This window comes from Ambystoma mexicanum, chromosome 9 (genome assembly GCF_040938575.1).
Source record: "Ambystoma mexicanum isolate Mex_15411 chromosome 9, UKY_AmexF1_1, whole genome shotgun sequence".
In the NCBI taxonomy this organism is placed as follows: domain Eukaryota; kingdom Metazoa; phylum Chordata; class Amphibia; order Caudata; family Ambystomatidae; genus Ambystoma; species Ambystoma mexicanum.
In genome coordinates, this window is record NC_090931.1 from 393,098,709 (window position 1) to 393,123,782 (window position 25,074).

Genomic DNA, 25,074 nt, shown 5'->3' on the forward strand with positions numbered 1-25,074 from the left:
CTTGTGTATTGATTAAAAATAAGAGGGGCGATAACTTGGTGAAGGGAACCCCGAGGAATGTGTGAAACTGTGTTACCTTGAGTGGGAGAGCAGTAATTCCGAGACATTTGTGGAACTTTCTTGAACTTGGGAAAGGGGAGCTGAGAGCTGGAAGCAGCTCAGAACTTTGACTTGATCACCATTTATTTGATTTTTGACATTCCTACACATTGGTTAACTTTATTGTGAGGGCAAGTATAGGTTTTGGAGACAGACTTTTAAGTTGAACTCTTTGACTCGGACGTTCCTTAGTTTCATTTGAGGTAGTTTATTTTTTTTTTTTAAAACATATCTTTATTATTTTAGTGAACAGCGTACAGTCAACTTGTACTAACTTTCCCCCCCCAACTCCCCCTCCCGCCCACCCCCCCCGGGACACATGATATTTAACTCGGAAGGATTATTCTATGCATTGAATACGTCTGCAACCTTTATATTGTGGGGGCACCATTGTTCCATATAGTCCGACTGTAGGTGTTCCATGACACTGCCCCATTCTTTGACGAACCTGTCCTTTGTGCCTTGGATTGTGTGGGTGACTTTTTCCATTGTTGACTGTGCCCAGACTTTCTGTAGCCATGTAAATACTAGTGGTGTTTCCCTCTTTTTCCAACTCTGTGCAATTGTTGCCCAAGCCGCTATGAGGAGTCCCACAAAGCTTCTCAATCGTGCTTTCGTGTATCTTTTTGTAGTGTCGTCTCTCATTCCGCACATCCAAACGCCTTCACTTATTTGCTCCACATCTGGGAACATTTTGTCCATTTCTCCCTTAACTTCCTCCCAGAACGGCACTATTCCTTTACAGGACCACCAAATGTGTTTCCACGTCCCCACCTCTCCGCATTCCCTCCAACAGAGGTTAGACGTTTTTGGGAACATGGTGTGCAGTCTCTCTGGCGTGTAGTGCCACTGAGTCACTATTTTAGTCCACATTTCTCTCATCTGCACTGATCTCGTCAATTTGGGGATTAGGGGAGGTAGTTTATTTTTTAAATATTTTTATTTTATTTTATAAAATCAAACAAACACACTACAACTGTTTCAAATTCATTTGAGGTAGTTGTATCCCAACTTAGCATAGTGCAAGTTAGGCCTTCTACCATCCTGACATTTGAGTTAAAAAATGACTTTGTTCTGAATCTTGAATCTTTTGTCTGTATCATACTTCATGATGCCTTCACAAGATCCACTGCACAAAATGGCTGAAACTTGCTTCTGATTTATTTTATTGCCAGCTTTGCTGGTTTTGTTGAGTTAATTGGAAAAACAAATAATGAATTTTCAGTATGGTCTGGCAGATAGGTTGATAAAACCCAATTATGTGTAGGGGACTACATTAGACGAAGATTGTTTTTGGTGCTAATAGTTGATGCAGTTCCTTTGCTGACCTTTTACATTGGTCCAGATTCACAACCGTTTGAGGATGCAACGCTGAGACACAATAGACTAAAAATATGTTTGATGTAACATAATACAATGTCTGAATATCAACAAATGCAGCTTCACTGTATTTATGAATATTCCTTTTAGAAGGAGCAGGAGACACAGAAAGTAAATGGAAAGTTGGGCCAGTCCCGAGGGAGTATTGGAGCCAATGAAAATGGTGAGCCGAGAGAAATGATCACCCCAGCACTCCGGGAAGCGCTCACCAAACAAGGTAAGAATAATATGGGTTTTACATTTATCTCTTCATTCAGGAGTTTTGATTGAACATGGACAGCTGTGATCAAAGAAAACTGTAAGCAAAGGACAGCCAGGTGACTCGGCGGCAGTCAGCACAGCCATCCCTGAACCAGAGGCCTACAGTATCACTTCGTAGAGTGCCTGCACATTAGAGTACACAATTTACCGCCACTTTCAATCTGTAACTATAGCAATTTGCATAGATTATAGATTTGTTAGCATAACACACATGGATTCAAATTGTTTGCAGCGAGGGTTTATCCGACATGGACAGTTTATGCGTTAGGGATTTGAGCTGCAAATTTGGGGTTATTGAATATGTAAGGGCTATTCGCACAAGATAAAGCTACTTTTCTTTTTTACCTACTGGTTCATAGCAGTGGGGTACACTGCATGTCTATTTGGGGGCCAGAGTGGAAATCATTCTTGTGCTGCTAACAAAGCAGAAGTGTGGTATCTCTTCTTTCTCCCTGCATGATTCCTGACCTATTTACCAACCATTAATCATCAAGAGGTGATTGATTTCTGAAAGGTGCTATTGGCATGCTTTCTTTATTTGTTCCCTCTGTTGGTTGGTATCTGTAGTGTTGAAGTTGCACCATTGTATGCGAGTCATAGTCTCGCCTTTTTCGTTATTGATGTGGTGCCACTTTCTGTAAACATTTGATGACAATGTATCACACTTTATGCTTGCCAGTAAATATCTCAAAACAGGCGTAATATGGAAGACTTGCTTTGTATAGGTTAGCAACCAGGTCTTTACATTAAACACGTTCAAAAAAAGTCCATGTGTGAAATTCACATGGCTAGAAAAAGGGAGATAGCAGATGGACCTCTGGTACTCTGGCTCCTTCTCAAATGGTTGGGGATATGCCTGCAGGTATAGCATGCATGCCCAAAAAACATCTAAAAAGAAAATGTGTGTTGCACCTTTTATAAGCTTTCAATGTGGCTCTGTGCACATGTCCCTTCACCCACTGGACTAGACCATTAAATAGGACATCACCAACCACCATTCCCTGTTCTTGTTTTTTCCACCAAATGGTGGGCTCAGGAAAGCATCTTGGCAAATCACCTCATATTATTTACCAACACAGTCTTCTTTTTTTTATTCTAATTTCAATTGGGTATTGACATAGGAAGTCACCTTCTTTTGCTCCTTCCATTTACAACCAGTTTCCAGAAATGCATCAGTTTCAACTTACCGTTCCCTGTGGGTGACATGCACCATGCTTGGGTGATGTGCTTTGTAAATCTTCAACCAATGAGTTCCTGCATGTTCTGTGCTGGTGTGTCACTTAAGTGCTTGAGGGCACAGCTCCAGGACATGTTCATTAAAGGCCTGGTCTTGCATGCTGGGTCATTTGCTGTTGGGTTTTTATATTGTGCATGGTTTTGTACAGCGGGTTGCCTCAGAGCTCAACAACAAAACATTACACAAGTAATCTAAAAATGAGTGTACACCAAGCAAGAAGTAACGCAATTTGTTCTGGGTCCAGTCACAGCTGGGAAAACCAAATTCACACAGAATGCGGAACAGAACTGCATGAAAAGTGCTGTCGGAGATATGCCCCTAAGACAAAAAGCTTTTATAATCATACCAACTAATTAGCATCAAACCACATTGCAACATTAGGTTAGTCCTCCATGTGAGGCTAATTGGTAGAGCTAAGTCAGTCCTCTATAGTGGGACATACATTAGGTTGTATACTAATTGACCTTTTAACAATTGACCTCGGGAGAATTGACCTAATTTACAAGGTCAATTAAGACATATATGCGGGGGAAACACCCCGCAACCACCACCGAATCCAAAACCCCCTGCAACCCCCCACCCAATCCCCTTATATTATTTATAATCCAAAACCAACCCAATACATATATAAAATAACTAAAATAATATAGAGGTCATTCTGATGTTTGTTAATCTGCTTAGAATAGGTCCGACATCCAGTGGTCACTGCAGAGTATTGCATTTTGTTTTTCGTAGTCGAAAAGGGGACGTCGACAAGGCGTGTCTGTAACACTATCCCTATAGTGACGTGCGTCGTACCCACAATCCCTCACGCATCGAGGTCCCTCAGATTGTTTTTTTCCGCCCAGCTACTGGTCGCCTTTATGCAGAGCTCCTCGAGAGACATTGCCAAATAGTTTCTTCGACCTTTGGTCATTTGTTAATAATATCAATAACGTAGATCCCTCCCTCCCTCGACGCAGAGCTTTTTCCCCGCCAAGCAAGATCTTCGACGGAAGGACGAGCGGAGGGGATCCTTCGGCGCTGCCGAACACGTGGCCTGGCCTCGCCGGCCATACACAGTAGGGAGAGTGGGGTTGTGTGGTCTTTCTTTCTCTTTAAGAATGCCTTTCTCTTCCCCTACCTCTCTTTCGAGGTCGTAGTCACACTTCTTGCCCTCCGCTATGGAGAGGACGCCATTTAGGTTTTGCCCGCTTTGCAAGGGTAAATATACCTGGAAGGATAAGCACAAATGGTGCAACTGTTGCTTACCCCTCGATCACCAGGAGGACGGCTGTGCGGCCTGTAAATTACTAAAGCCCAAAACTCTAAAAGACCGCAGGGTCAAAAGGTGGGCGGCCTACGCCATGTCTAGGCCTGACTCCTCGCCCGCTGCCGCCGAATGTGACGAGGACAGTGACTACACGGCCCCCATAACAGAGGTTCACGCTCCTCGTCGTCGGTCCCCGGCCCCGACAAGCCCGGCTCACGCCCAGCTTATGGGGATGAACACCCCAGCGACAAGGACGCACACGGAAAAACACCAAAGCACATATCCTCCAGCACGCATTTGTCAAAGACGAAGGCAGCCATAGCGCCAACGTGGGCGCCGGGCCCACCGGCATCTTCCGCCGACCGTAAGGGTCGTCAGCCCTCCTCGCCTCCGCGACAGGCGACTGGGCATTCTAAAGATAAGGGTGCTAACACCAAAACCTCTGGCGACGCGAATCGTAAGAGCGCTCACGTTGCCAGCAAGGACTCGACGTTACATAGCGCAACGGCGACCGATCCCTCGGAAGAGAGAATGATCGCCGAAAGGACGGCCAGAGACGTACGGCGAGTGAGACGCCGAAAACCGCGCACAAGGCCAAAGATACGGCGAAAGCGCTGGAAAACAGATCAGGCCAGTTCCCGCCGCCGATGGAAGGCCATAGCCAGCGAGAAGGCTTCTCAGAAGGCGAAGGCACACTTTCTTCAACGTTATGGGACAGAACCAGACAACTACAGGAGGAAGAAACTCCTTTTTCATTCCCAGTCCGTCCTGGCCGACCTCAGTGGACCTTTAAAAGGTTCCAGACCTGTATGGATAAACTAGACAGGTTCATGTTCATCCCAGAAGACAGGGCACCCAAGAGACCAAGGGAGGCACCCCTGGAGAGTCCAAGGGCTAAATACCAGAAGTTTTATAACCCCATACAGGAGGACATATACTCTTACGACCTCACTGAGGAAGACACCCACTTCCAGGAGGAAGATGAGTTCACCTATGTTGAAGACCAACAAGAAGAGGAAGGTTTTCACAAGGACACTAACTTAGGTCAGGAGGGATTCCAGGAGGACACAGGCGAGGGCGACCCAAATCCCTGGCAGTCACCAGCTAGGTCTACAGACACAGGCAGTAGCAGTATAGTCTTCAGGTCTACTGAAACTACACCAGTCAGGAACCCTTCGCCTGTTGATGATCAACCCACCTTCAATGCACTGCTGAAGAAGGCAGCAGCACATTTTGAACTTGAAACTGGGGAGGTCACCCCAGACACCGATTTTGTGGAGAGGATTATCAAAGAAAAAACCCCCACTAGTCAAACTATCCCCATCCTCGCCTCAGTTAAGAGACTTATTATCCCTTCTCTGTCCACTCCTGCACTGGTGAGAGGGGTCAATCCGAGGATTGAGAAACTGTTCTCTCCCTCTCAATCAGACCCATTGTATATTAAGGGTCACTCAATCCCGGACTCCCTGGTCGTGACCAACACCAGGAAAAGGGCTGCGTGGCACCCCCAGATAAAGAGGGGAAGAAGCTTTATGCCCTAGCCAAGAGAATCACCACCTCTGCAGCATTCTCTACCAGAATTGCCAATAATAACACACTATTGGCAAGCTACGCTGATGCTCAATGGGAAAAGCTTAAACAGGACATTGAAGAAGCTCCCGAACCCCTAAGAACTCGTTTGCTGGCTACAGTTAACGAGGGCTCTCTGGTCAACCAAAGCATCGTCAAGAATACCCTCGATGCAGCAGAGACGGCTGGCCGCACTTTGGTACAAGGAATTTTGCTGAAGCGTCACGTCTGACTTCGCAATTCCGGGTTTAAGGCAGAAACACAAGCGTCCCTTATTAATAAGCCCATAGAGGAGTCCAACCTCTTTAGGAAAGCAGTTGATGACTCGCTCGAGAACGCGAAGAAAGAATTTGATGCAATAAAGACCTTAGACCAAATTTCAAAACTCCCTAACAGGCAGGGATTTGGTAATAAGCGCTTTTTTCGTGGCCAACGCCAGCAACAAAAACCAACAACAACAGTATTCTGCCAGCAACTACCAAGGAAATAGTGGCCAGTACACTCAGAGGGGTCAACGCCGTGGCAAAGGGAGAGGCCGGGGTTCCACCCCCAGAGGCTCCCAAGCCACCAACACCACCAAGTGACGCGAAGATTCGCGTCCCCTCCCATGCAACGCCGGTCAGGGGCCGGTTAACATCCTTTCTTCCAGCATGGGAAGGAATAACATCAGACCGCTGGGTGCTTTCCACCGTAGCCCGCGGCTACTGTATAGAGTTCAACAGTTCCCCAACATGCAGACGCCGCATGACACCAGAACACCTCGCCATCCTTCTCCAAGAAGTGGACCAACTGCTGGAAAAAGGAGCCATAGAGGTCGTGCCTCTATCTCAGGTAACGGAAGGTATTTAGTCAGTGTACTTCTTTGTACCCAAAAAGGATCTAACCATGCGCCCTGTATTAGATCTGCGCCCAGCGAACAAGTTTGTCAAACCCCAAAAGTTTCGTATGGTGACCTTACAGGAGGTGATCCCACTGCTATCACAGGGAGATTACATGGCGACACTGGACATGAAAGATGCATACTTTCATATTTTAATGTTGCCAGCGCACAGAAAATACCTGAGGTTCATGATAGAGGGCAAACACTACCAGTTCAGAGTGCTACCCTTCGGCATACCATCTGCTCCAAGGGTATTAACAAAGGTACTGGCAGTGGTAGCGGCCCACCTGCGCAGGTTATCCATCCCAGTATACCCTTACCTCGACGACTGGCTCATAACGGGACTCTTACGAGACATGCTTCTCAAACACCCAAAAGACTGTAGACCTTTTGTTCCAGCTGGGATTCTCCATCAACGAGAAGAAGTCCAGCTTAGACCCCACCCAAGTCAAACAATTCCTAGGGGCTCTAATTCGAACAAAGTACGGCCTCGTCTTCCCCTCCAACGAGAGGGTCCAAAACATGCTGTTTCAGATCCCCCAATATGTGGCAGGTCGAGAGGTGACGGTGCGCAAAGCGATGCGCTTGCTAGGAATGATGGCGTTGTGTATTTATTTGGTACCTCATGCGCGCCTGTGCATGCGCCCAATGCAAGAGTGGCTCAACAGCCAGTGGTGTCAGGCCAGCAGACAATGGGGCGATCTAGTGGTGGTCTTGCAGGCCTTGGTTCTCTCGCTACGGTGGTGGACAAAGGAAAACCTGATAATAGGGAAACCTTTTGCTACACCCGCGGTGGAGGCCACTCTAACCACGGACGCATCCCTCACAGGATTGGGGGCACACCTATCCCATCAGACTGCTCACGGAGTGTGGACTCCGAGCGTAGCATCCAAGCACTTAAACCTACTGGAGCTACTGGCGGTGTTCAAAGCACTAAAAGCCTTCCAAGAACACCTCCAAGGGAAGACAGTGATGGTCCTTACAGACAGCACCACAGCCATGTACTACATCAACAAGCAGGGGGGCACCCACTCTCCAGGACTGTCCAAGCTGTCCCTGAATATATGGAAGTGGGCCCCCAGACACAACATGTTCCTACTGTCACAACACGTACCAGGGGAACTCAATCTGCTAGCAGACGAACTCAGCAGAGACTTCCCCCTCGAAGAGTATGAATGGCGATTGCACGAAGACATAGTCTTAGACGTCTTCACGGAATGGGGATTCCCCGAAATAGACCTGTTCACAACTCTGGAGAACTCACAATGCCAAAGTTACGCCTCCAGGTACCCCCAGAACCAGTCCAAGGGGAACGGTCTGTCGATTCAATGGTCAGGGAAATTTGTTTACGCTTTTCCCCCGACTCCCCTTCTCAACAAAGTTGTGCACAAGATGCACCAGGAACAAGTTACCATGATACTAGTGGCCCTGATGTGGGCCCGGCAGCCATGGTTCGCTCACTTGATGGAGATGTCTCTATCTCCCCCAGTGAAACTTCCCTGCCCACACAACATGCTGTCACAAGACAAGGGCAGGACACTGCATCCATGCCCTCAGAACATGAACTTAGCAGCCTGGCTCCTGAGATCATAGAATTTGGACATCTACAACTCCCACAGAGATGTATGGACATCCTCAGCGAAGCCAGTAAACCTAATACTCGCCACTGCTATTCTAGCAAGTGGAGAAGATTTGTCATCTGGTGTAGAGGAAAGAGCATCAACCTGGTTGACTGCTCTCCCACACATATTGTTCTGTACCTGACCCATTTATTGGATTCAGGTCTAGTGTTCAATTCCATTAAAGTCCACCTGGCGGAATTCCAAGATGGCCGCCGGAGCAGGGAGACGTGAGTGAGACTTGCTCCCGCCGGGCCTTTCAGCAGCACCGTAATTAGCAACGATCCGGAGGGTGGCAGATCCTACATCCGGCACGAATATCGTCCAAAGACACAGGACGCACACGGAAGAAGTCGCCCCGACATCCAGAGACGCCGCGGAGAGGAATCCCCCCTCCCCCACCGCGCCAACGATCCATCCGACGTGGCCCAGTGCAGGGCTGGGGCGCACCGAGGGAGCGGAGCGAGGCGGATCGCCGCGCAGTACAGAGGAGGCTGGCGGCACAGACTGCCCGGGTGGGAGTGAACCCTAGCACAGCAGCGCCCACTGAGACGAGCAGAGAGTAGGCGGCCTGGCGAGGTGGAATCGGCGCCTCCAGACGCCAGCAGAGCTCGCGGAGGGAGCGGGGGAGCAGTAAGAGACGCATCGAACGCAATCCGATGCCCAGAGCCGAGGGGCACCAGCAGTAGTCCCCGGCCCAGTGGACTGGAAGGTGAGCCCCCCCCAACCACAAGATCCCCCCCCCTGCGATGCGGCGGGCGGACCCCGAGAGCGCTAGGGGGAATCCCGCATCCCCCCCACAAGGCCAGAACAGGCGGGAACCACAGGACGCCCTGAAGAGATAGCCATAACAAGACCCTTTCCCTCCCCCCCTTCTATGCGCAACGGAACTGGACTGGGGACGGAGAAGCGCAAAAGGGAGAGTCAATCCCCCACCCCCAAAAATCACCAATGGCCCAAAAAATTGAAGCACGCAGCAGGACCTTCCTTGGGTCACCGCTCAAGCTAACACCGCGCAGCCATCTAACAGAGAGGGATAGACACGGACGAGAATCGCGGCGGTGATCATCTGTGGGTACTATGTCTAGAGCGAAAGTGAAGGGAGGGGGAACCCAACAGAACCAGCAATCCGCTAAGCAGGACTCCAGCCTTGTACAGATGTGGGCAGTGGAGATCCCAGTATCGACGAGAAGTAGGCCCCTGGAGTCCATGCCGTCATTACCCGCGTCGGAAGCGGGCCACATCGCCCCCAGCGACCTACCCCCAACAAAAGAAGATATGCACTCCTGGTTTAAAGAACTACAAGACAAGCTCATGTCGACAGTCCACGACCAATTCGCCGCAATTAAACACGACATGCAGCAGGCAATCCATGATGTTAAACACGACATTGCGAAGCTGCAAGAAAGGACAGATACCCTGGAAAAAATAGTGCAAAACGCAGAAGAGGAGACTCTACAAAACAGCGAAACACAAGAGCACCTTGTCCGCTTGACCCACAATCTGGAAATACAGTGCGAGGACCTAGAAAATAGGTCCCGCAGATCGAACATACACATTAAAAATATGCCAGAATCGGTCACGGACAGGGATCTAAGGAAAGCGGTGCAGGAGGTCTTCAGAGATATCATAGAAGCACAAGACTCGGAGGCAGTGGGGATAGACCGCATCCATAGAGTGGGCCCAAAGCGCCCTGGGGCACCATTGGAGAGACCCAGAGACGTGTTGGCAGCTCTATCCTCCTACCCGCAAAAAGAACTCAAACTACGGAGAGCGAGGCAGCTAGAACAAATCAGGATGAACGGAGTGGAAATTCAGCTGTTTCAAGACCTATCTGCCACAACACTCCAGAAAAGAAGAGAAATGGCCCCACTCACTCGGGAACTGGTCAAGAGAGAGAGAAAATATAAATGGACATTCCCTTTCGGTCTATTGTTCGACTGGGAGGGTCAGCAAATGAGGGTGACCACCATGGAAGAGGGGCTGAGCATCATGGATATCCAGACAGATGAGCCATCGACCAAAAACGAAAAAAAGAAGGGGGAGCGGCAGAGCAGACCAGGGGAAGGGGAATGGGTCCGCCAGAAAAGGAAACGGCAAGGAAGGGGAATGGAAGTGTCAAATAAAACAATCGAACGGACGTGAACCCATAGCTCAAGATACGCGGTGCCCAGAGGCTGAACATTCTATGCGGAACACTACCCAATGATGGAACTCGGACTGAACAGACTCAGTAGGCCCGGTGTGGAACCGGAACGACTTAGATCAAGGCCAAGGGATGACGTGGGGTTTAGGACTCCCCGCAATGTTAGCCTCGTGTCTACAGAGGGCAGGGAGCAATAGGCGGAATGCCAGAGCTACCTTAGGTACCAGGGCAATCCTCTGGAGCACAAGTTGGAATACAGTTAATGGTTAGGGACAATCTTACAGTTTGGGTGGGGGGCCGTTCCGGAAGAGAGTGAGGAATGTTTAACTCGGGCAAAAGGAGCACCCAGAAAGGGCATCTGAAATGGGAAAGATAAGATTCGTAACCTTAAATGTAAGGGGTCTGAACTCCCCCGTGAAACGGAAAAAAAGTGGAGAACATGTTAAGGAAGGAAGAGGCTGAAGTGCTACTGCTCCAGGAGACACACATCAAAGCACAGGATAGGGGGAAAATTCGCCTCAGAGGCTATGAAATATTGGTACAATCCAACGCAGCGGAGAAGAGAGCGGGTTGATGATTGCAGTTAAGGAGGGTCTGGAAGCAAGCCTGATCGACAAACTTTCTGACAAAGAAGGAAGGTTCGCCTTTGCCAATATCAAACTCCACAAGATGGCTTCCTGAGAGACACGATGGGGAGGCTGGAGGAGTATGCAAAAGGTGAAATAATCATAGGAGGGGACTTTAATATGGCCTGGCACCCTCAGATTGACAGGAGCACGGGTGGGCCCCAAGGCGCCCCGTCGGAACGACTTAAACGGCGGATGGAGGGTATGGCATTGTGCGATGCATGGAGAGAACACAAAGGTCAAACCAGGGGATACACATATTACTCACACGTCCACAATACGATGTCAAGAATTGACTACTTCTGGGTGTCAGTGGGGAACTTGGGTAAAATACAAAACATGGAGCTGGGACCCATCTCTCTGTCAGATCACGCACCCCTCTGGATGGATATGTCGACCCCAAAGAAAGAGAAAGGAATTTGGAGGTGGCAACTTCCACAGGAGATACTGTCAGACCCAGTGATGGGAGAATCCATTAGGGACAAGATCACAGAATTCTTCAAACACAACGATACAGGGGAGTCTGCCCTGAGTACGGTGTGGGAGGCGTTCAAGGTAGTAATCAGGGGCCACTTAACAGCCCTCAAAGCAGCGAGGGATAAACAATCACAGCAGTGGGAAACTGAACTGGAAAAGAAGCAAATCCCACCAGGAACTTAAAAAGGTCACTTAAACACACAGAGGGGCAACTTGAACTCCTCCGTAGCAAGAAAGCCCAGATATCCCTCTTATACCTCAAACAGAGATACTATATAAAAGCTAATAAGGCAGACCGATATCTAGCCCGATTACTCTCGTCAAAGCGAAAAACAATGACCATCCGGAACATTAAAAACGCACAAGGAGATTTGCTGACGCGCACCGAAGATATAGGGGACACGTTCAGGGAGTTCTACCAGAGCCTTTATGCTACTGAACACCCAGATGAGGCAGACCAAAACAGATTTCTGACATCGATCCCCTTTAAAAAAATACCAGAAAAGGCCAGAACGGAACTGGAGGCCCAGATAACGGAAAGTGAAGTGAAGAAGGCAATAAAAGATCTCCCACTCAACAAAGCGCCAGGCCCGGATGGCTTTACAGCCCCTTTTTACAAATAATATGAAGACCTCCTCACCCCTTTCCTCACTAGACTGCTAAACACCTTTAAAGATAGTGGGAATATTACCCCATCCATGAATGAAGCTAAAATACTGTTGTTCCACAAACGAGGGAAAGACCCCACCCTCCCAGTCTCATAAAGACCGATTGCCTTGATCAATCTAGACTCAAAAATATACATCCTGGCTGCCAGGCTTTCCCCACTGCTTCCCTCCTTAATTAAACCGGACCAATCGGGATTCATACCAGGGAGGAAGACACACGACAACACGAGAAGGCTAGTTCACCTAACAGAAAAAATTAGCATATCCCTCACCACTCCAGTTCTACTACCTTTAGATGCAGAAAAAGCCTTTGACCGGGTAGAGTGGTCAATGCTCTTCAAAACCGTGGCACATATGGGATTCGGGAACCAATATATTAATATGATCAAGGCCAACTACTCCTCCCCATCGGCTAGAATAGCGGTAAATGGGGTGGTTACGGAGAGGGTGGAAATCTCTAGGGGAACGAAACAAGGCTGCCCTCTATCGCCGCTCCTATGTGCGCTGTTCCTAGAACCACTACTAATTAAAATTAGAGAATCGGACCAAATCCGGGGAATCGAGATGGCGGGTAAACAACATAAGGTAATTGCCTATGCAGATGACCTGTTACTGGCACTCGAACACCCATCCCAGTCCATCCCCGCGGTATCCACCTACTTGAATCATTCGGGGACTTATCGGGCCTAAAAATAAACAAAAAAAGTCAGAAATTTTATTCCTAACCGGGAACAGAGAAACACTGATTAGAGAAGCAGGGCAATTTGGCCTAAAAGTCGCAGAGGAAGGCATAAAATATCTGGGTATAACTCTCACACAGAAGGTAGAGGCGCTATATAAAAGAAACTACCCCCAACTCCTGGCAAGAATACAAAAAGAGCTAGAGCGGTGCTGTCCCCTAAATATTCCTCTTGGTGGGGAAGAATCCAATCGATAAAAATGAACATCCTCCCTAGCTGCTATATCACTTCCAATCCCTCCCGATCGTGATCCCAGATTCCTTTTTCAGGGCACTGGCAAAGTCAGTCTCGTCATTCATTTGGAATAGGAAACCCCCCAGAGTAGCCAGATCAGTTCTCACGTCTCACACCAAAGAGGGGGGCCTGGCGCTCCCTCACTTTAAGAACTACTACCAAGCGGCACAACTTTGTATCCTAAAAGAATGGCTGGGAGACAATCAGCGAACGATCTGGGTAACCCAGGACAGAGCGGTCGCAAGAACACCTTTGGAGGACTTGTTGTGGAAATCAAAGCAGCATAGGCACCCGAACCTGCGCATCAGCGAGATCATGAAGGCCACATTGAATGCCTGGGATGAGCAGACACGGAAAGGGCACATTACCACTGCTCCGGCCCCATTCACTCCAATCTGCAGGAATCCGCAATTCCCACCAGGACAGAGCACGGCGCATACGAGAACTGGGAGGAAGCTGGTTGTAAAAAAATTGGGGAAATGTTCGTGGACAGGGAGCTGAGATCTTTCGCCGACTGCAAAACACTATGGAATCTCACAAATGCGGATAGATATAAATATGAACAGCTCAGACACTGGCTGTCCTCACCCGAGATAACACACGCAGCGACGAGGGAACTTACCGCCTTTGAAAAGTTTCTCCTTACCAACTCAGGAGACAAAAAACTAGTCTCCACTCTGTACAAGTTCATTAATATGCAGGAGGAAGACATAAAGTGGGCATGTATGAAAAAATGGGAAAAAACACTGGGAGAGGACATCATACCACAACAGTGGCAGTCGCTATTGGTCCATATCCCCAAGTTAACCCGAGCTGCCCAAACCAGAGAAATGTGGATTAAAATTATTACACAATGGCACTACACCCCAGAGAGGTTATATAGCATGTTCCCACACACATCAAACCGCTGCTGGAGAGGCTGCACAGATGTAGGCACATTTGGTGGGACTGCCCAAAGGTCAAAGGCTTCTGGACAGAAGTAATATCCGAACTAAAAAAGATATATCCAGAAGCGGAACGATTTCCAGAAAAACTCTGGCTATGCGGACTTAAAGGGCATCAGGCCAAAACACTCACTAAGGCACAATGGAGGAGTCTCATGGGCCTAGTCATAGCGGCCTGGGCCACGATCGCACAGGGATGGAAGAAGAAAGATCTACCGTTGCTATACACTTGGTTATATAAGGTCTGGTCCCAAATGACCATGGAAAAGATAACACACAATCTCCAAGGAACACAAGGCACCTTCACAAAAGAATGGGGAGGGGTACTAGAATATCTCCAATCAGACTATATGGCACAGTGGTGCCCGCACAGCATAAACATAACGGACTTTTTCACTTCTTAATCGATACCGAGGACATTTGAACATGGACTTCTGAACGGGGTGGGTGGGGGGGGTGGGATGGGAAGTTTGGGGATTGTTTACTTTTGTACTATCTATGAAAACAATAAAACAATAAAAATATGTTTTAAAAAAAAAAGTCCACCTGGCGGCACTTTCTGCATACACCACTTCCCAACTTATTGTTGTGGTGGAAGATCCCAGTTATCAAGGCCTTCATGGAGGGGGTAAAGAGAATACACCTTCCAATAGCTAACCCAGCTCGCGGATGGGACTTAAATGTGGTACTTACCAGACTCATGGGGTCGCCATTTGAACCCATGCACAAGGCAACTCTTAAGGACCTCACTCTTAAGACTGCTTTTCTAATAGCTATCACCTCCATTAGGAGAGTAAGTGAACTACAGGCTCTTTCTGTTCTAGACCCCTTCGTAACAGTTCACAAAGATAAGGTGGTTCTACCTCACACCCAAGGTTTGCACCGAAATTCATCTTGAAATTCCATGTAAACCAGTCTATAGAACTACCAATGTTCTTTCAAAACCCTTCCAACTTGGGAGAAAAAAGTCTGCATACACTGGATGTACGCAGAGCTGTCATGTTCTACATGGAAAGAACCAGGCCACTGAGAAAGCCTAATCAGTTCTTTGTCTCAGTGGCAGCAGGAAGAGAAGGAGATGCAGTCTCAAAGTCCACTATATCTAGATGGATTGTTCAATGCATCATTCTCTGTTACACTCTTGCTAAGAGAGAACTACCCTTCAAGCCGAGAGCACATTCTACTCGAGGCACTGGGGCATCCATAGCATTCATTGCAAATGTTCCCCTTGAGTCCATCTGCAAAGCGGCTACCTGGGGTTCTGTGCACACCTTTACAAAACACTACTGTCTAGATGCACACTCTAGATCTGACTCCCAGGTGGGACAGGCAGTATTAAGACATCTTTTCTGTACTGTTCCTTCTCATAACCCACCGCCAACTCCAAGTACTGCTCGCTAGTCTATGCACAGCATGTGATTCTAAGCAGATTAACAAACATCAGAAGACAATGCATTACTTACCGTAAAAGCATTTCTGATGGTTGTATCTGCTTAGATTCACATGCGCCCACCCTTCCTCCCCGCTCGGATGGAAGGAACATAGACATCTTTCTACATCTCTCTCTTTTCTGTACTCACTCACGTATAGAAGGCTCCTTCAGGGCAGAATAAATGCAAACAGAGGGACCTCGACGCGTGAGGGATTGTGGGTACGACGCACGTCACTATAGGGATAGTGTTACAGACACGCTTTGTCGACGTCCCCTTTTCGACTACGAAAAACAAAATGCAATACTCCACAGTGACCACTGGATGTCGGACCTATGCACAGCATGTGGATCTAAGCAGATACAACCATCAGAAATGCTTTTACGGTAAGTAATGCATTGTCATTCTGCGGAAGGTCAATTAAGACCACTATAATTGGGTCAATCATGCAAAAGGTCCATTGTAAGAGGTAGATTTGGGTAATACCCATACATTATACTGAAATGATTGGGTCCTGCAAACCCTGCCAGACTGCCCTCGGCCACCTCTGTGATGTCGCAGTCCAACCCACAATTCCCACATCATAGTGCCAAAACATTGAGACATTTGAGATTACCAACGGACCTTTATCATCTGCTGCCGGTCATCTCCATCCGTTTCTCATGGGAATACAGCCGATCATGACACCGGAGGAGCCTTGAACTACTGACAAGTTACCGTTTTATTGTTGCATCGTGGGAACTCTTACCTCTTTCAAGGCTCAGATGTACAAAGGGGCAATTTGAAACTGCCATGGGACATTTTGAAACCTTCAGTAGACCAGTTTCATAAACTAATGTGCCAAATTATAAAAGGATTGAGCATTCATTGTCTTTCCCCATGAGCTTTGCTTACTGACCTCAAAAGTATCAGAGGCTGTTAATTTTTTACCTTATGATCCGGGGAACGTGTAGTTTGCAATGTGTTGCGAGCCTCTGCGGCTATTAAGCAAGTTAATCAAATGTGAATACATTCCTAGTGAAAAGCATGCTCTTAGGCCAGTGCCTTGGTCTAATGTTAACTCCTGTATACCTACCTGTAACCCAGCTTTGTTGTTTGCTTGAAACACAAATATTTAGGAATTTCTCCAGGCTAGTGCATATAGAACTGTGTGGCTATCGATGAAGCCCCCTACCATCTTAGTGGTCTAATCCTCTAGTTGATAAATTCATACCTTTTACTGCGCTGAGCTTGCATTTCTACCACATTATTCCCCCTTTATTGATCCATCAATAACGAACACTTTTACTTCCCCATTCCCCACTCTGCTGCTCTCCTTTTAGTGATCCATACTCCTTTTAGTCTACTCATGCCAACTTCATCTTCTTCCCAGTCTTCCCATGGTCCCTCTAGCAGCACATGCCCCTGCCCATCCTTAAGGCATGAAATACAATAGCCATAATAGTTCTATTCATCTTCTGGTGGTAATGTTACCCAGTCAACTTCATCAACTTTTTCACTCTTGGTTAGTTTGTTAATGGGCTTATTTCCTTATTTACCCCATCAACCTTTAGGGGCTACATACATTTTCTTCTCCCTTTTTGTTAGTATAGAGTCTCAAAATGGTTGTGCCAATGCAGAAGATGACAAGCATGAGGACCAGGGCAGGGGGCAGTCACTTTAAATACTCATGAGAGCCAAGCGGGAACTGTTGGGCAGAAAACTGTGCAGTTCCCTTTGGGAACACTGCAAAAGATTTAGGACTACAGGTGTTAGCAGTAAACCCACTTGGTAGCAGTCTGTACCACCCAGATTTACCTGGTACCTGTGGCTGAGCAGTCAGACTTCCCTCAAGAAGAGTTAGGCAGTATGCAAAGTATACACGATAGGCACTCAGATACAATAATACAAGCAAACACTGACCAGAGCTTTGGTATCAAAGTATATAATTATTTATTTAAAAACACACTGTTTGAAACACTCCAGCACTCTTATTGTAAAACACTGTAAACACAGTTACTATTATAATATATACAACCCTTATTCCTTATCAGATAAGTCTTAGTTAACGCCACTTATTTCCAGACAGAGGTGAGCGCTTAACTATAGATGGCACTCCAATAAGTTCATGAAGAAGGGAGGGAAAAAGACAGAATATGGAAAGATACACCACTCTAAGATTTAGGAACACTTTTAGCAAGGCAGAAGAGCAAAAGTCACTTGTGAACCAAAGTCCATAGGCTGGGCCCACTCTTAGAGAGAGCAGAGCACAAATGTGCCCAAGATTACACAGTTACACTAGCCTTTGAAAGTCTTGCTGAGAGTTCGAAAAGAGTTTAGAGAGGCTCAGAAAAGTTTAGCCAGGGTGTCCCAGGCTAACCCAGGTTCGAAAGCCGGGGGCTAAATCTACCCCGTACAGTCGGTGGCAAGGGAAGCCAGGCGGAACATGGTACCTTAAGTGGGAAGGATCCTCCAGCGGTGGCAGTTGTTCCTGGCAGCGGGTGCAAGTCTTGGCGTCGTCCAGGGGAAGAGAAGATCTCGACTTGGAGGAAAGCTGAAGGTTGTTGCACTGCCAGGGAAGAAACCAGCCGCAGAGTTTTCCGGTTAAAGGTATTACCCTTTATTTTGCGGTTGTGGTAAAATGTGGTATTCCGGTTGCCGGGGGTGCTTGGCACAGGCAAGGCGGCCACGAGATGCGTCGGGAAGGCGAAAAAATGGTGAAAATAGTTATCCCCACCAGTCAAAGGAAGAAGACTCTCCGGCGGGAGATCTCCTCTGTCGTTGGGAAAAGTGGTGAGATGGTCCAGCAGGGCTCCACCGGTGGTGTCGTCGTGGCAGGTCGGCTCAGCTTCTCCCTCGTCGGATTCTTAGGTCCTGTGGCCACTTCTTAAGTTCCAGTCCCCAAAGCCCTGCTTTTATGCAGAAAACCCCCATTCACTCAGCCTAGCTGTCACTCAAACATGCTAAGTGGTGAGCCGGCCGGCTCACCACTTGGGCCAATCAGGACGGAGTGCGACTTGAGTTGCCCAGGTAACTCAGTCCAGGGTGCCTAAATCTCCCCCACCCCTCCTAAGTACCCCAGACAGAGTGGCTCCACTTTGGAGGGCTTCTGTGGAGAAGCCCGCCAAAAAGTGGAACAAAGGGCTCGACTTGGGTTGGAGTCACAGAAGAGAACACAAACGCCATTTTAGAACTGAGTTTTGACAAAAAATACCAACCGGAGAATTAATAATTAAATAAACCGGCGGTATGTTCGAGGCTATCGTAATTAATTAAATAAAGATAGTAGCCTCGAACAATGGGAAAATCCCATAGAGAAATATTTGCGGTTGAATATAAAAAGTAGTATCCACTGCCACCAGCCAAAACTCGATCATGGGGGATAGACGTGCCCCCTCGACTAACAGACCCCGGGGTAATCGAATTGCCACAGCCAGTTTGTCCACAATATGATGGTTTGTACTGGTTCTGTTCAGAATTCAAGGCTAGTAAAGTCAATGGTGACTTTACATGCCCTGGGAGACAGTAGTCAGTCCCAGGGTATGGAGTCTATACTGGGGGGTCACTATGACACCCCTGTGTTACTGCACTGAGGCTGCTGTGTAACACACCTCACAAAAACACATGAAGCCCTATGGAGTAAAAGACCCCATAGCCCATTAAACACATCTAGAGTCAAAGGAACACACTCAAATCATGTCCAAGGGTGAGGGTAAAAGAGTCTCACTCTTGGCAGGAGAAAAAATTAAACCCCAAAAATCCAGCAAAGCTGCTGGGGGACTCACTAGGTTAGGAAATTCAGCCTAAACAGGCACTGAGGCAAAGAGCGTGTTCAGCCAATTGTTTGTACTCCATTTGCTTCATTTGTCATCTTCTCATGGAGTGTCTGTATTTCATTAATAGCTGCTCTCAATGTTCCATTCGATGCTTCTCCATCGGGCACTACGGTACAACAGCTGTTCCCTATCTTGGCACACACTCCTCCCTCTATTGCAGTGAGAAGGTCCAACACATACCTATTGTGGAGTGCCAACAAACGTAGTGCCCTCAGCTCTTCCTTCACCGCGTTTATGCCCTTTGCTGTTAAATTGGCCAGTCCCATTAACTCGTATCTGGTGAGTTGCAGCCACTTGGCATTAGCTGCAGTTTGAATTCCTGGTAGCAGTAGAGACATGAAGAAAGTGGTTGCCTTGGAAAACAGTCGAAACTCAGCAGGAATTGTTGCCAGATTTTCTGCACTCTTCTCGGACCAATAGTTGTTTACTCTCCTTTTTCTGTTTAGTACTCCTCGCATTGTTTGTTCCTTGCTTTGCTGCACCACTTTTTCCTTCAGCACAATTGACTGCTCCTTCAATGAAAGCACCATGTTGTTGATTCTGGGCACCACAAGGACAGGGCTGTGCAGTATAACAATTGCACAAACCCCACTCCAATCAGGAGGAAGCTGGGCGTAGGCCTTTGATCCACATGCCCAACACACGTCCATTATGACAGCTGTACCCTACATCAGCGCTGCACGTCTCATCACCTTGGTGCAGCCAGTGTTAGTTCCCAAATGGATGGACCCACTGGACCTGAAACACAGAGGGAATAATGTAAAGCTCTTTATGTAAACTGGTTGTTGAGGTTCACCTATTGAAGTCAATGCATGTATATTACACATTTTCCCCAAACTGCGTTGCAGCTATTGTTTACTTTGGCACCACATTTTGTTCGAATCCCACCAAACCTTCAACACGATATTGCATTATCCCCCCTCCCATTGGCCACTATACCACACTGCTCCTTTTGTTCTCATTAATGGTCCTGTGTGACACCAGGGAATGCTACACCTCTCTTTATCTACACACTGCAGTCGTTTATGTTCACTAATCATTTGCGCCCCCTTTTAGGGCATTTGGTTATATATTTTATCTTTTTGGTTTCTCTTTTTTCGGCCATCCTGTCAAGTTGCACGTAATTATCTGTGTAAACCTCTTCCCCTTCATCCACCCATTGGACATAAAAACTTGAAATAGAACCCTAGTTTTGTAAAGGGATAGGTGCGTTAGTCATCCTGCTTCCTTATATGATACAGCCTGAGGTAGGAAAAGCGTGGGTGCCCCTATTACGTGTGGGATGAGAGAGCAGATGTAACTTGCCGTTTGTCCTCTATCTTCTCACACGTAACATGTCACCGTACCAAACATTTCGGGATGATATAACCTGCCCCTTTTCAGTGTCATGATGGAACTCTTCTTTATGTAACAAATGTCTTTTTGTTCTGTTCATACTACTATTTGAACGTGTAACACTCTTTTCTTTAAGGAGAAAACATAATACTAATAATCCTTTACTAATGCATGCAAATATTATTACACCCCACATAACAGACATGTTTTGCTATCTATTTATAACATTGTCCCGAAAAACACCCTCTCCTCCTTCCCTTGTTGGTCTTCTATAAAACCTTATTGCTTAGAAAAAAGTTAATGAGAGCTGATGAATACTCCCCATCATGTTGCGCTCTGCCCATCTTCTCTGGGGGAGCTGGTGCTCTTGTCCCTGCGCACGCCGTCATGTGAACCTATCCTCGGCGACCTTCAACCTTGACCGCTGTTGGTGTTGAGTATGTCACTGTATGTAGGCCAGTAAAACGTTCTTCTTTCCCCGCCAATTTCCAACTGCCGGCGACAAGGTTCATGGTGAATGGGAAACTCGCAGAACAGGTTAAGATGCAGAATGGAACGCGACAGGACAGGGCTGCCTACTGTCGTCTCTAATCTTTGCTATGGCGATGGACCATTTGCAGCCACGATTAGGCAGGACCAGGACATTTTGGGGATAGAAACTAAGGGTGTGTCGCATAAACTAGTCCTCAAAGTAGACAACATCTTAGTTTTTTTAAGGGACCCAAAGCGGACCATGCCGAGAGTGATGACTAGACTGCAGGAATATGCAGAGGTTTCGGGGTTCAAAATCAATTTGACTAAATCCAAGGCCCTCAATATAACTGATAGCCAGAGTGAAATTCGAGAGCTGAGTATGGGTCACCCGCTGTTACGCTCACCTGATTCCCACGGGGACGTCGATCTGGACTGGCCAGCTGTTGCTTCCAGCAGAGTAACACGTATAGCCGAGATGACAGACTGGACAGACCCACTTAACTTCGTTTGTTGGACTCTTATGAATATCTTTCTGCAATGGAGAAGGGGAATTAACCTCCCGTAATCTGAGCGTTAACCCGCCTTCCCACTCTCCTTGTCTGCCCACAGAACACTCCTGAAGTCCCCTCTTAATCTCACCTGATGATTTGGAAAGATGAGCTCTCCATCCTGCGTCGAGCCAAGTCCAATCGTTCGTAAGAGTTCAAAAGTCTGATCTTCACTCTGCCAGATTCCTTGCAGGTTGCAGATTCAAACCACGAGAAGACTTCCAAGTGGCAATTGGTAAGATCCTGGTAAGTCTATTGTGGTTCTCCCCTTTGGGGCCAGGGTACAGCGATGATGCATAATTAACTGCGCCGACCCGAGATGAGGTGAGTACCCCCCTGTGGTAATCAGGTAAGTGTTTGGGGGTAGGTTGTATTGTCCTTGTTTTCCCCTTAGGGGCCGGGGTGCGGCGGTGATGCAGGATTGACTGCGCCGACCCGAGATGAGGTGAGTACCCCCTGTGGTAATCTGGTAAGTCTTTGGGGGTGGTTTGTATTGCCTTTGCTCACCTATTTGTTCTGGTCTCCCCCAGGTGTAGAAGAATGGCCTGGAGATGCTGGGCTGCGATGGAGTAAAGGAATGCAGCCCCGGATGGTGAGTTCAGTGCGGCGCTGCGATGCACTGTGAAAGCTTCTCTCTTCCAGGTCGATGATGTGCTGGATCAAGGATTCTGATAAGGGTTTTGTTCTGATCTCTTCTCCTTCTCCTTTTCTTGTTCCAGGTGTTCTAGGGCTGAAGCGGGCGTGGCTGTCATGATCTCTGCTTCCAAAAGATCAGGACTTGCCCGACTCCCTTGGAAGCAGACCCATAACCCCGGTTCCGAGTGCCAGCCAGTCCCAATTGGGACCTTTTGGACCCTGTCCTGGCGCCAGTGGCACCAGGCTCATAAAGATGCCCAGTCCCAGCGCTGGAAGCGCCGGGCTCATAATGCTTGGGTGGACTTACCTGCAGCAGACCATGCTGCTTACTTACCTCCAGTTGAACCCCTGATCCTCTTCTGTTTGGGACTACTTTTCCTGTTGGGTGGGACAGGAGCCACTCCCTAGGTTCAGAACACTGGAACTCTTCTGGAAAGCAGGAACTCTTTTCTTACCTAGGCGTGGCTGTGGAAGGAGACACCTCAGGACTACAGGAGGCTATTTAAACCGCACCCGATGGATGAATCTTGCTTTGTGTTATTCTGCATTCTCTGCAGCAGAACGTTCATTATGTCTTCTGCTTCTGATCCTGGGCCTAAGGGAACAAAGCCTTACCATCCTGGAATCCAGTCTTCAGCAGCACCTGTAAAGACAAAGAAAGAACAGGTTAGCACTACGGTCTTCAATGGCAGCGCATCTCTTACCTGGTCCATCGGCTGTCACCAACGCCTCGCGCTGCATTCTGGCATCTGAAAGACAAAGGCTTACCTACTCTTCGCATGCTCCGGAGGTCTTCGCACTGCATTCCGGCATCTGAAAGACAAAAGCTTACCAGCTCTTCGCACGCTCCGGAGGCCTTCAGCGCTGCATCCCGCATCTGAAAGACAAAAGAAGGTGCGTTTAAAGACATTGGGCAACTTTATTACTCGCGTGCCATTACTCCTTCCCACGCCGAATCCAGTGGGTATTCCAGCACCCTTCAGCTTCGCTAAAGCTCCGAACTTGTACCTGCAAGATAAAAGGGACAGTTAGTGCGCATCGTGAAGCAGGCTACAAGCGCTTACTTGCGTGCTTCCAGGCGCTTCTATTCCTCACGCGGTTCGATCCTCAACTCTCATCAGCCCGCCATCCGCCATCGCCGAAACCCTGCAAAACAAGAGATATCATTACAAAAGACTTTTAAGACATTTGAAGTGCCCAGAACTTACCGTTTGTGCAGTTAACGACGGACAGCAGTCCTCTGAGGTCAAGAGGCCTGCACCCTTATCCAGTGAAGAAACTGGTTACGGCACCCTGCCCCGAGGCAGATGGAGAGCTCGGCGTTCACTTACCTAAGACATCTTACTCTTCGAGTCAGACATACAGTGCACAGAGGTCCAGCCCAAAGAGCCAACCGTGTGTTACACATCACCTTTGAAGATACGGCATTCACCCAGTCAAGACCGGCGCCTCTGCGGGAATCAGGTGAGCGTTACAGAACACAAAGACCACCGCAAAACTCCCACCCAGGCGCTATGGAAACCTCGGATACCGACCAGCTAGCCCAGTTACTTGGGGAACTAAGAGCAGAAGTGCATGCAGCCCGTCAGGAAACAAATGCTCTAAGAAGGGAACTGATTATTTCCAAGGAGCGAACAGACGATCTCACTAGACAATTGCTACAGTCACAAGCCGGACAAACTCCGTTACCCGCATCAGGGGCAAATCTTCCTTCAACATCCTCTACGAACCCAGTGCAGATCAACCTACCTGGGAATGTACCTCTGGCTCCGCCCGAACGATTTTCTGGTGACCCAAAGAGGTTTGCAGTATTTATTAATCAGTGCCGGTTGCACTTCTTATGCCGGCCAGCAGCCTTTCCAACTGATCAAGCTAAGGTAGCTTTCGTGCTTTCGTACCTTAGTGGCAATGCGGCAGACTGGTCGATCCCTCTAGTTAATCAAGATGATCCGGCTCTCCATGATTTTCAAGCTTTTCAGCTCAGTATGGAAAAACTGTTTGCAAGACATTCACAGGGGCAGGCCTTGGACAATGAGCTCCTTTCATTGCGACAGGGTAATCAAGACCTTTTGGCTTATATTGCGTCTTTCAACAGACTGATAGTGGAAACTCGATGGCCTGAGGACAAAAGGATTACGCTGTTTTATAGAGGTCTACGTGGAGAGCTCAAAGATGTGTTAGCCCAAGTAGTGAATCCCCCGCAAGACTGTTCGGACTATATTGACTTAGTCATTCAAATTGACCACAGACTGCAGAACAGGAAGGCCGATCGTTCCAAGTTTGATGCTCGAGTATTTTCCAAACCACCAACTCCTACCAAAGGAGTAGACTCCGGGGAACCCATGCAAATAGGGGGCCTGAAAGGACCACTAACACAAATGGAGCGGGAAAGGAGAAAACAGCTGCAATTATGCCTCTATTGCGGAAACTCGGGGCACTTTCTTCGAGACTGTCCGGTGAAACCAGCCAAGAAGGCAGTAGGAGCTGCAGTTACCAGGGTCACAAACTCTGAGCAGGGAAACGACCTCGCCCGACAAGAATAGAGGTCCTCTTGCCGAGCGTTAAAACCAGTTCCGTGACCTCGCATTTCGTGATACCTATGGTCCTCATTAGCCCTGAACATCCGGATCGATTACATGCGATTGAAGCTTACGTCAACAGCGGTGCCATCGGCAATTATGTGGATCATGAAATGGTTTTGAGG

At 47.9% G+C, this 25,074-nt stretch overlaps 1 protein-coding gene across 1 annotated transcript in view; it reads left to right on the forward strand.

The window, feature by feature from the left end:
* LOC138488122 (S-adenosyl-L-methionine-dependent tRNA 4-demethylwyosine synthase TYW1-like) overlaps positions 1–25,074 on the forward strand; it is a 1,632,770-nt gene that overhangs the window by 522,592 nt on the left and 1,085,104 nt on the right. Inside the window, exon 8 of the mRNA XM_069614883.1 lies at positions 1,570–1,696. Within this exon, the coding sequence (XP_069470984.1) occupies positions 1,570–1,696 (127 nt within the window). The remainder of the gene's footprint in view (positions 1–1,569; positions 1,697–25,074) is intronic.